The 12321-nt window shown below is 42.7% G+C and overlaps 1 protein-coding gene across 1 annotated transcript; it reads right to left on the bottom strand.

The window, feature by feature from the left end:
• Nucleotides 1–2223: 2223 nt before the first annotated feature.
• Nucleotides 2224–3729, bottom strand: LOC117739337 (gastrula zinc finger protein XlCGF8.2DB-like). The gene has a single exon (XM_034545689.1). The coding sequence runs from the start codon at nt 3515–3517 to the stop codon at nt 2420–2422; it is 1098 nt and encodes a 365-aa protein (XP_034401580.1). The 5' UTR covers nt 3518–3729; the 3' UTR covers nt 2224–2419.
• Nucleotides 3730–12321: the final 8592 nt, after the last annotated feature.

The following is a 12321-nucleotide window of genomic DNA, read 5'->3' as shown; positions in this document are numbered from 1 at the left end:
GTGGGCAATTCCTTCAACGACCTGAGGGCGGGCTCGACACAGCTGTAACCAATTACCGCCAACTCGGGTGTATAACCAGGTTGGGGCTTGTAGCGTCAGGGAAGACTCCTCGTATGAAGACTCTGAGGATAAAGACCTAGGAGTCTTTCGTTGGAGTCAAGACTCGGAGGATAAAGACCTAGGAGTCTTTGGTTGGAGTCAAGACTCGGAGGATAAAGACCTAGGAGTCTTTCGTGGGAGTCAAGACTCAGAGGATAAAGACCTAGGAGTCTTTCATTGGAGTCAAGACTCGGAGGATAAAGACCTAGGAGTCTTTCGTGGGAGTCAAGACTCAGAGGATAAAGACCTACGAGTCTTTCGTGGGAGTCAAGACTCGGAGGATAAAGACACTGGAGTCTTTTGTGGGAGTCAAGACTCAGAGGATAAAGACCTAGGAGTCTTTCATTGGAGTCAAGACTCGGAGGATAAAGACCTAGGAGTCTTTGGTTGGAGTCAAGACTCGGAGGATAAAGACCTAGGAGTCTTTCGTGGGAGTCAAGACTCGGAGGATAAAGACCTAGGAGTCTTTCGTGGGAGTCAAGACTCGGAGGATAAAGACCTAGGAGTCTTTGGTTGGAGTCAAGACTCGGAGGATAAAGACCTAGGAGTCTTTGGTTGGAGTCAAGACTCGGAGGATAAAGACCTAGGAGTCTTTCGTGGGAGTCAAGACTCGGAGGATAAAGACCTAGGAGTCTTTCGTGGGAGTCAAGACTCGGAGGATAAAGACCTAGGAGTCTTTGGTTGGAGTCAAGACTCGGAGGATAAAGACCTAGGAGTCTTTCGTGGGAGTCAAGACTCGGAGGATAAAGACCTAGGAGTCTTTGGTTGGAGTCAAGACTCGGAGGATAAAGACCTAGGAGTCTTTCGTTGGAGTCAAGACTCGGAGGATAAAGACCTAGGAGTCTTTCGTGGGAGTCTTCGGACAAGACTGACCTTCTCCTTCTAGGAAAAGGCTCTCCCACCCACGACCTGACTATCACCTTCAACAACTCAGTGTTGGCCCCGCCCCCGACTGCCAGGAACCTCGGTGTGACACCTGTCAGTCAACTCTCCCTGACTGACAACACACCCAGGACATGGTCTAACCTCACACCCAGGACATGGTCTAACCTCACACCCAGGACATGGTCTAACCTCACACCAGGATATGGTCTAACCTCACACCCAGGACATGGTCTAACCTCACACCCAGGACATGGTCTAACCTCACACCAGGATATGGTCTAACCTCACACCCAGGATATGGTCTAACCTCACACCCAGGACATGGTCTAACTTTACACCCAGGACATGGTCTAACCTCACACCCAGGACATGGTCTAACCTCACACCCAGGACATGGTCTAACCGTACACCCAGGACATGGTCTAACCGTACACCCCAGCTCGTTCACTTCGCTCGGCTTCTGCCAATCGGCTTGTAGCTCCTTCACTTCGAGCTAAACACTCAAAGTCACGACTGTTTGCTGTGCTGGCTCCTCATTGGTGGAACGAGCTCCCCATTGACATCAGGACAGGAAGTCTCTACAGACTAAAAACACATCTTAGTGACTACACCTTGAATAGGGACGGTAGCGCCGTAGTAGCACTTTAGTAGCACTTAAATGTCCCTTACTGATAGCACTTTGTAGTTTAACACTTTAGTAGCACTTAAATGTCTCTTAATGATAGCACTTTGTTGTTTAACACTTTAGTAGCACTTAAATGTCTCTTAATGATAGCACTTTGTAGTTTAACGTTATTGAAGAAATTGTACCTTCTTGATTCTTGTTGTTCTGAGTTTGGACTCATGGTTTAATGCACTTATTGTAAGTCGCTTTGGATAAAAGCGTCAGCTAAATGACATGAAATGTAATGTAATGTAATGTTATGTAATGTGATGGTTAAGACTCTGGTTCTGCTGATCAGGCAGAAAACGTGAGGATTGAGGGTCAAACTCAGTCTCATGAATACGGTACTTTAACCTCTGATCCCGTTGGACGTGGTATCTGGATCCTTAATGTATGTAAGACCACGACTCATCATCCGGCTCCATGATTACAAACTGATCAGTCGATAAATACATCATTATTATTATTGAACCACAGCCACAATATCAATGTTGTGTTTATTCTAATGTAAATACAAATTGATTTACAGAAAGCAGAGATGAAAGTGAAACTGTTGATTTAATATTAACAAACTATTTTCTATTTAGAGAATGGAAAATAATAAAGCTTTTCAAAGTAAAATATTTCACAACTTATATTTCTCGATGAATTCAGTTGCTTATAAGGTTCAAAACTTTATTTTAGCTTAATCAACTTGACAGGAGACGGAGAGACTCAACTCAGTGAATGAGAATGAATGAGAATCAGGACAACGTCATGACAACGTGAGAATCAAACACACGGGTGGTTTTTAATAAGGGACTTCTTGTTGAATCCTTTCCCACAAACGCGACAGTTATACAGTTTCTCCCCCGTGTGAATCGTCATGTGCTCCGTGAGATGAACATTCTGTTTGAAACTTTTGCAGCAGACAGAGCAGCGGAACGGTTTCTCTCCCGTGTGGATTCTCAGGTGCGTCTTCAGGTTGCCCTTCAGGCTGAACGTCTTGTCGCACTCGGTGCAGCGGAACAACTCTGTGGTCGGCACCTTCTTCTCACTTTGGCGGCGCTGAGGCGACTCGGTGACACACTTGTGTGTTTTCAGCTGCGTGTACCAAGTGAACCTTTTGTCACAAGTGCTGCAGCTGAAGCGCTTCTCCTCCGTGTGGACCGACGTGTGCAGCATCATGCGTCTCTTGTGGGCGAATCTCTTGTTGCAAAACGGACAACCGAACGGTTTCTCTCCCGTGTGAATTCTCATGTGGAGCTGCAGAGTTCCTTTCTGGCTGAAGCTTTTGTTGCAGAATGAGCACTCAAACGGTTTCTCCCCTGTGTGAATTCTCATATGTGCCAAAATGTTCCCGCTGCAGCTGAAACGTTTCTGACAAACTGAGCAGCTGAACGGTTTCTCCCCTGTGTGGATTCTCATATGGCTCATCAGGTGGTCCCTTCGGCAGAACGCTCTCCCACAATCTGAGCAACCGAATGACTCTTTGTCCGCGTTGCTTCCAGCGACATCAGCGTTTGAAGCGGCTTCTCGGGTCTCCTGCCAACTGTCGTCGGTGGCCTCAGTCTCGGGTTCTGCAGGATTATCATCAGGGTCTGGTTGTGAGAGACTTTGTGGATCTGAGTTCCCTGCTGGTTCCGGTTCTGTGTCCCAAATGCTGCAGCGGAAGGTTTTCTTCCCGGCGTGGATCCTCATGTGTCTGCTGACGTCTCCACTATATCTGAAGAGCTTTTTACACACGGAGCAGCTGAAAGGTTTCTCCCCCGTGTGAAGTCTCATGTGACTGATCGAGTTTCCCTTTTGAGAGAATCTCTTACCGCAAATAGAGCAGCCGAATGGTTTCTCTCCCGTGTGAATCCTCATGTGTGCATTCAGATGAGGCATCCGGCCGAATCTTTGTCCACATACAGAGCAGCTGAACGATCGCTCAACCGAAGATAGGGCAACTCTTTCACTCTTTAAACCTGACGGAGGATCTCTGGTCTCCTCCCAGTCTCCATCACTGACTTCAGTCTCTGAAGAGTCCCCTGGGTCTGGGTTCCTGTCTGGTTCTAGATGTCTATCTGGGTTCCTGTCTGGTTCTAGATGTCTATCTGGGTTCCTGTCTGGTTCTGGTCCTCCACAGTCCTCTCCATCAGCTTCTGTTTCCATGTGTTCAGTTTGTCTTTGATGAAGATGAGAGGACTGAGCTTCCTCTTCATCATCTTCACTCTTCACAGTAGTGAATGAGAACTTGATACCAGCCTCCTCCAGACCTTGAAGCTGCTCTCCCTCCTGACTGGTCCAGAGTTCCTCCTGTTCCTCTTTAATGTGTGGGGGCTCTGGGTCCTCCTGGTCCCCTTTAATGTGTGGGGGCTCTGGGTCCTCCTGGTACAGACCGGACCTCCAGTTCTGCTGTTCAGGGAGAACTTCTTCTTCACCAACGATCACTTTTCGTACATCTGAAGGTAAAACTGAGACACAGAATGACATTTAAACACATGTTTGTGTTTCCATCAGATAGTGAAAAGTAGCTGAACTACATTTCCTTATTTAAAGTACCTTTCTTAAAGTGTTTAAGATCATACACAACACTACGTTGTTGGCTGTGGAATCCTTCAGGTTTCTGGGATCCACAATCTCCCGGAATCTGAAGTGGGAACCCAACATCAACACCATCATCAAGAAGGCCCAGCAGAGGCTGTACTTCCTGCGCCAGCTTAGGAAGTACAACCTGCCTCAGGATCTGCTGACCTTGTTCTACACCGCAGTCATAGAGTCTGTTCTGTGCACCTCAATCACTGTCTGGTTGGGATCGGCCACCAAACTGGACAAGAACAGACTCCAACGGACAGTCAGGTCTGCAGTAAAGATCATCGGTGCCAACCTGCCCACCATCCAAGACCTGTACACCTCCAGAGTCAGGAAACGGGCAGGAAAAATCACTGCAGACCCCTCACACCCCGGACACAAACTATTCAAACTCCTCCCCTCTGGTAGACGCTACAGATCACTGTTAGCCAAAACCTCCAGACTCAAAAACAGTTTCTTCCCCCTCGCGTCTCACTACTGAACAAATAACACCACTGTAGCATATATATACATATATATATTTATATTTATATACTTTAAATCCCTGCCCTTCTCGCACTCTCCACTTCTTCTTGCACTACTGCTGTGCAACATTCCACAGCCACTGTATATAGCCATTCCGCCTGTACATACTCTTAAACTCCTTAGTCCATTGCACTGTTTGTTTGTATACTGTATTGTATTGTGTTGTATATTTGTATTAAGTAGTACATTTGTATACTGTATTGTATTGTATTGCATTGTGTTGTATATTTTGTGTAAGCACACTGAGAGTCACCTTACCAAGTCAAATTCCTTGTTTGTGCAAACTTACTTGGCCAATTAAACCTGATTCTGATTCTGATGTTTACCTCTGCATTAAGTAGCAACACATAGCATGAAGTAGAATGAAATAGCATGAGTATAATTAGGTAGCATGAATTAGTATGCAGGAGCATGAATAATGAATAAGCATGAGGTAACATTAAGTAGGATGAGGTAGCATACAATATTATGCAGTAGAATGAGGTAGCAGGAAATAGAATGATGTAGCATGAGGTAGCATGAATTAGTATGCAGTAGAATGGCGTAGCATACAATATTATGTGCAGTAGAATGAGGTAGCAGGAAGTAGAATGGTGTAGCATGAAGTATTATGCAGTAGTATGAAGTATCATGCGATAGCATGAGGTAGAATAAAGTCAAATTAAGTAGCATCAAGTAGCATGAGGTAACAGGAGGTAGCACGAGGAAGAATGAAGTAGACTGGGTAGAATGAAATGGCATGATGAGTATAATTAGGTAGCATGAATTATTATGCAGCAGCATGAGGAAGCATGAGGTAACATGAAGTAGGATGAGGTAGCATACAATATTATGCAGTAGAATTAAGTCGCATGAGGTAGCATGAAGTAGCATGAAGTAGCAGGAAGTATTATGCAGTAGAATAAAGTATAATGAAGTAGCATAGAGAATAATGAAATAGCAAGAAGTAGCTAAACATAGCCTGAAGTAGAATGAGGAGTAACGAGGTAGCATAAGGTAGATTGAAGTAATAGGAAGTAGCATGAAGTATAAAAGCGTAGCCTGAAGTAGGATGAAATAGCCAAATCTAGTATGAGGTAGCATGAAGTAGAATGAGTTAGCATGACGTATTATTCAGTAGCATGAAGTTGAATAAAAGAGAATGAAGTAGCAGGACATAGCATGCAGTAGAATGAAGTAGCGAAACCTAGCCTGAAGTAGAATGAGATAGAACTAAGTAGCATGAAGTATAATGCAGTGGCATGAAGTAGCAAGAGGTACATCAAACTAATATGAAGTAGATTGAGGTAGCATAAAGTATTATGCAGTAGAACAAAGTAGCAAGAAGTAGAATGAAGTAGCAGTAGATCAAAGTAGTAGATCAAACTAATATGAAGTAGCATGAAGTAGAATGAGGTAGCATGAAGTAGAATGAGGTAGCATGAAGTAGAATGAGGTAGCATGAGATAGAATGAAGTAGCAAGATGTAGCATGGAGTAGAATGAGGTAGCATGAGATAGAATGAAGTAGCAAGATGTAGCATGGAGTAGAATGAGGTAGCATGAGATAGAATGAAGTAGCAAGATGTAGCATGGAGTAGAATGAGGTAGCTTGAGGTAATATGCAGTATAGTTAGGGAGCATTAAGTAGCATGAGGTTGCATAAAGTAAAATGAGGTAGAATGAAGTAACATGAAGTATTATTCAGTAGCATAAAGCAAAAAGTAGAATTAAGTAGCTGTGTACTCTGAACTGTGTACTCTGAACTGTGTACTCTGACGTACTCTGAGGTACTCTGAAGAAGTACTCTGAGGTACTCTGACTTTCTCTGAGGCACTCTGAAGAAGAAGTACTCTGACGTACTCTGAAGTAGTACTCTGAGGTACTCTGAAGAAGAAGTACTCTGACGTACTCTGAAGTAGTACTCTGAGGTACTCTGAAGAAGAAGTACTCTGACGTTCTCTGAGGCACTCTGAAGAAGAAGTACTCTACGGTACTCTGAAGTACTGACGTATTCTGAGGTACTCTGAAGTACTCTGACGTATTCTGAGGTACTCTGAAGTACTCTGTGCTGATGATTCTTCTCTTTTGAAGGACTCCTTTAAATCGTCCAATATTAATAGTTTTACTTGTGATAACTCATAAACAGAAATATAACTATTACACATGTTCCTGTTATTAAATGATTATTACTGTATTGTGACCTCATTGGTCCTGGAGCTATGGAAACTATTATAAATGACGTCATCCACGGTGACCATCGAGACTCTTAATGAACCCTTAGCTTCCGGAGATAGCTGCAGCTAACGTTAGCTTAGCATTATGAGCAGACGCAGTAGAAAGAGAACACACCTTCTCCTCGCAGCTTCGTTTCCGGTTGTAAACCCTCTGGTTGTTTCCGGTGCCGGTCCATCTTCGATTAATAAACTAAATCATCGGTTTTCTGCCGTTATTGATTCTAATAAAAGCTTCTCTCCGTTGACTGGCGCAGCAGTTAAGTTCCGGAAAATATTAAACTCACTTCCGGTGAGCCAATTCAGAATAAAAGCCTATAGAGGACCTTTTATTTGTATCTCGCTTTTAATATAATAATACATGGATATATACTTATGTTAAACAAATGTATATATTTTGTGTATGTGTGTATATATATTGTTTCTAGTGGAATATATTTGGTTGTTTGACTTTTTGCGAGAGAAAAAATTAATAATAATTAAAATGTAACAAACATCATTTTTTTTTGTCTTTGATTCTCAATTTGTATACATATTTAATGAGTGTTGTTGGAGGGAATAAATGTTGTGAATACGACAATAAAGAACCTTTTCAACACATCTAAATACTTTAAAAGATGGCAGGTAAACAATTCCTTTTTGTATATTTATATCTAAATATACATTTATATTTAATTATTATGTATACAATTATATATATAATTATATTATATGTATATAATTATATATATAATATATATATCATGTGTGTGTATATATATATATATATATATATATATGGTATCTGTAGTTTTCTCTGGCCCTCTCCCCAATCTGATCAATGATGACATGTATAGCCGCATGTCGTCATTCAACCGCTGGTTGTCCAGGTGGTGCCCAGCAAACAATGTGGGCTACATAGATAACTGGAAGACTTTCTGGGGAAAGCCTGATCTGATGAGTCGAGACGGCATTCATCCCACTTGGGATGGAGCGCGTCTCATTTCTGTGAACATGGCCAAGTTGATTAACGGACTTAATCCATGACCCAGAGTTCAGATCAGGAAGCAGAAGCAGAGTTGTAGTCTTCCACCCTTCTCTGCACTTCCATTGGAGCAGTTACCCACCCTTAACCTTAACTCTATAGAGACTGTGTCTGTCCCACGGCCACTTAAATTAATTAAATCAAAAGTAACCAGAAGAGGAGTCATACAAAATAACCTCATACAGGTTAACATCACTACTGCAACAGTGCAACAAAACAGGATAATTAAATGTGGACTCCTAAATATTAGATCTCTGTCATCTAAAGCTGTATTAGTAAATGATTTAATATCAGACAATCACATTGATTTATTGTGTCTTACTGAAACCTGGCTGAGCCATGAAGAATATGTCAGCCTAAATGAATCAACTCCTCCAAGTCTTATTAATACTCACATTCCTCGAGGCACCGGCCGAGGAGGTGGAGTAGCAGCCATCTTTGACTCAAGCCTATTAATGAATCCTAAACCTAAACTAAACTACAACTCATTTGAAAGCCTTGTTCTTAGTCTTTCACATCCAACCTGGAAAACATTACAGCCAATTCTATTTGTTATACTGTACCGGCCACCAGGTCCATATGCAGAATTTATATCTGAATTTTCAGAGTTTTTATCAAGTTTAGTCCTTAAAACTGATAAGGTTATTATTGTAGGAGATTTTAATATTCATGTGGATATTGATAATAATTGCCTTAGTACTGCATTTATCTCATTGTTGGACTCGATTGGCTTCTGTCAGAGTACAGAAACCCACTCACTGCTTTGGCCACACCCTCGACCTTGTTCTTACATATGGCATTGACATTGAGCATTTGGAGGTCTTCCCACAGAACCCTCTTCTGTCAGACCATTACCTCATAACTTTTGAGTTTATACTCCCGGAGTGTACACCGTTAGTCAAAAGTTTCTACACCAGATGTCTAACTGACAGTGCTGTAGCTACATTTAAAGAAGAGATTCCTTCTGCATTTGATTCAATACCACGTCTCAATGTGACGGAGGACTCCTGTGCTAACTTTAGTCCGTCCCAGATTGATCATCTTGTCGATAGTGCTACAGGCTCACTGAGAATGACACTAGACTCGATAGCCCCACTGAAGAAGAAGACAGTGAGGCAAAGGAGGTTTGCTCCCTGGTAGAACCCTCAGACCCGCGACCTAAAGCAAACTTCACCAAAGCTTTAAAGCATATGGTGTTCCACCAATCTGGAAGACTCACGCTTAGTTTGGTGAGATAGTCTTAAAACATATAAAAAGGCTCTCCGTAATGCCAGAGCAGCCTATTACTCATCAGTAATAGAGAAAAATAAGAACAACCCCAGGGTTCTCTTTAGCACTGTAGCCAGGCTGACAGAGAGTCACAGCTCTGTGGAGCCGTGTATTCCTATAGACCTCAGTAGTAATGACTTCATGAACTTCTTTAATGAAAAGATTAGAGGCAAGATTGATGATCTCTTGCCCTCAACTACTGCCGATCTGTCTTCAAGAGGAGTGGCCTTGGAAACGGCTGTATGCCCTGGTGTATATTTGGATAGCTTTTCTCCCATTAACCTAGACCAATTGTCCTCAACGGTTTCTACTTCTAAACCGTCTACCTGTCTCTTAGACCCCATCCCAACGAGGCTGCTTAAAGACGTGTTGCCTTTAGTTGGCACCTCTCTGCTGGATATTGTTAATGTGTCTTTGCTAACAGGCCATGTACCACATTCCTTCAAAGTAGCTGTAATTAAACCTCTCCTGAAGAAGACCACTCTTAATCCAGAGGTGTTGGCTAACTACAGACCGATCTCTAACCTTCCCTTCCTCTCTAAGATCCTTGAGAAAGTAGGACTCATCTCTGTACTGGTCTTGTTAGACCTTAGTGCTGATAAAGGACTCATCTCTGTACTGGTCTTGTTAGACCTTAGTGCTGATAAAGGACTCATCTCTGTACTGGTCTTGTTAGACCTTAGTGCTGATAAAGGACTCATCTCTGTACTGGTCTGTTAGACCTTAGTGCTGATAAAGGACTCATCTCTGTACTGGTCTTGTTAGACCTTAGTGCTGATAAAGGACTCATCTCTGTACTGGTCTTGTTAGACCTTAGTGCTGATAAAGGACTCATCTCTGTACTGGTCTTGTTAGACCTTAGTGCTGATAAAGGACTCATCTCTGTACTGGTCTTGTTAGACCTTAGTGCTGATAAAGGACTCATCTCTGTACTGGTCTTGTTAGACCTTAGTGCTGATAAAGGACTCATCCCTGTACTGGTCTTGTTAGACCTTAGTGCTGATAAAGGACTCATCTCTGTACTGGTCTTGTTAGACCTTAGTGCTGATAAAGGACTCATCTCCGTACTGGTCTTGTTAGACCTTAGTGCTGATAAAGGACTCATCTCCGTACTGGTCTTGTTAGACCTTAGTGCTGATAAAGGACTTATCTTCGTACTGGTCTTGTTAGACCTTAGTGCTGATAAAAGACTCTTCTCTGTACTGGTCTTGTTAGACCTTAGTGCTGATAAAGGACTCATCTCTGTACTGGTCTTGTTAGACCTTAGTGCTGATAAAAGACTCTTCTCTGTACTGGTCTTGTTAGACCTTAGTGCTGATAAAAGACTCTTCTCTGTACTGGTCTTGTTAGACCTTAGTGCTGATAAAAGACTCTTCTCTGTACTGGTCTTGTTAGACCAGTATAGAAGAAAAGAGGGATCCTCCTCTGTTGCTCTCCTGAAGGTTTCTTCCCTTTTTTCCCTGTCAAAGGTTATTTTTGGGGAGTTTTTCCTGATCCGATGTGAGGTCAAAGGTCAGGGATGTCGTATGTGTACAGATTGTAAAGCCCTCTGAGGGGAGTTTGTTATTTGTGATATTGGGCTATACAAAATAAACTGAATTGAATGAAATGGTATATATATATATATATATATATATATATATATATATATATATATATATATATACCAGGATCTGAGGAGACATGTAGATCTTCTTCAGTCTCCTCAGGAAGAAGAGACGCTGCTATGCCTTTTTGACCAGGGTTGAGGTGTTGAGTGTCCAAGAGAGGTCCTCTGAGATGTGGACACCCAGAAACCTAAAGCCGTTCCATTGATATGGACTGGGGTGTGTGTGAAGTCTTTGGTCTTCCTGAAGTGCCAAGTGCTGGACCTCCTCCCTGTAGGCCGACTCATCGTTGTTGTTGATGAGGCCCACCACCGTTGTATCGTCTGCAAACTTGATAATGATATCGGAACCATGTCCAGGTGTTGTCCAGGTGGGAGAGGGTGGAGTGAAGCGCTGTGGAGATGGCGTCTTCTGTACACCTGTTCTGGCGGTTGGCGAATTGGAGGGGGTCCAGTGTGGGTGGTAGGCAGGTTTTGAGATGAGCCAAGAACAGCCTCTCGAAGCACTTCATGAGGATGGGTGTAAGTCCAAAAGTCGTTCATTCTTGCTGCAGTGGAGTGTTTGGGCACTGGCATCATTGAGGTGGTTTTGAAGCATGTAGGTACAGCTCCTTCGGCCAGTGACAGGTTGAATATGTCAGTTAGGACCTCAGTCAGCTGCCATTACAGGCCTTGAGCATGCATCCGGTGATGCCATCAGGGCCAGCAGCCTTACGTGCGTTAATCTTGCTCCGCACAGCACACTCGCCGGTGGGGGGTTGGTGGTCTGCAGGGGGCTGTCTTGACGGCTGGTTGTCAAAGCGAGCATAAAAGTTGTCAAGCTGACCTTCCATTACTAAAGAACAGGTCTTTGTTCTTTAGTAATGTAAGATTCCCTTTCCTAAAGAACAGGTCTTTGTTCTTTAGTAATGTAAGGTTCCCTTTCCTGAAGAACAGGTCTTTGTTCTTTAGTAATGTAAGATTCCCTTTCCTAAAGAACAGGTCTTTGTTCTTTAGTAATGTAAGGTTCCCTTTCCTAAAGAACAGGTCTTTGTTCTTTAGTAATGTAAGATTCCCTTTCCTAAAGAACAGGTCTTTGTTCTTTAGTAATGTAAGGTTCCCTTTCCTAAAGAACAGGTCTTTGTTCTTTAGTAATGTAAGGTTCCCTTTCCTAAAGAACAGGCCTTCGTTCTTTAGTAATGTAAGGTTCCCTTTCCTAGAGAACAGGCCTTCGTTCTTTAGTAATGTAAGGTTCCCTTTCCTGAAGAACAGGCCTTTGTTCTTTAGTAATGTAAGGTTCCCTTTCCTGAAAAACAGGTCTTTGTTCTTTAGTAATGTAAGATTCCCTTACCTAAAGAACAGGTCTTTGTTCTTTAGTAATGTAAGGTTCCCTTTCCTAAAGAACAGGTCTTTGTTCTTTAGTAATGTAAGATTCCCTTTCCTAAAGAACAGGTCTTTGTTCTTTAGTAATGTAAGGTTCCCTTTCCTAAAGAACAGGTCTT

The sequence above is a fragment of the Cyclopterus lumpus genome, chromosome 11, assembly GCF_009769545.1.
Source record: "Cyclopterus lumpus isolate fCycLum1 chromosome 11, fCycLum1.pri, whole genome shotgun sequence".
In the NCBI taxonomy this organism is placed as follows: Eukaryota; Metazoa; Chordata; class Actinopteri; order Perciformes; family Cyclopteridae; genus Cyclopterus; species Cyclopterus lumpus.
Note: the sequence above shows the minus strand (reverse complement) of the source record. Positions and strands in the feature narration are given on the sequence as shown.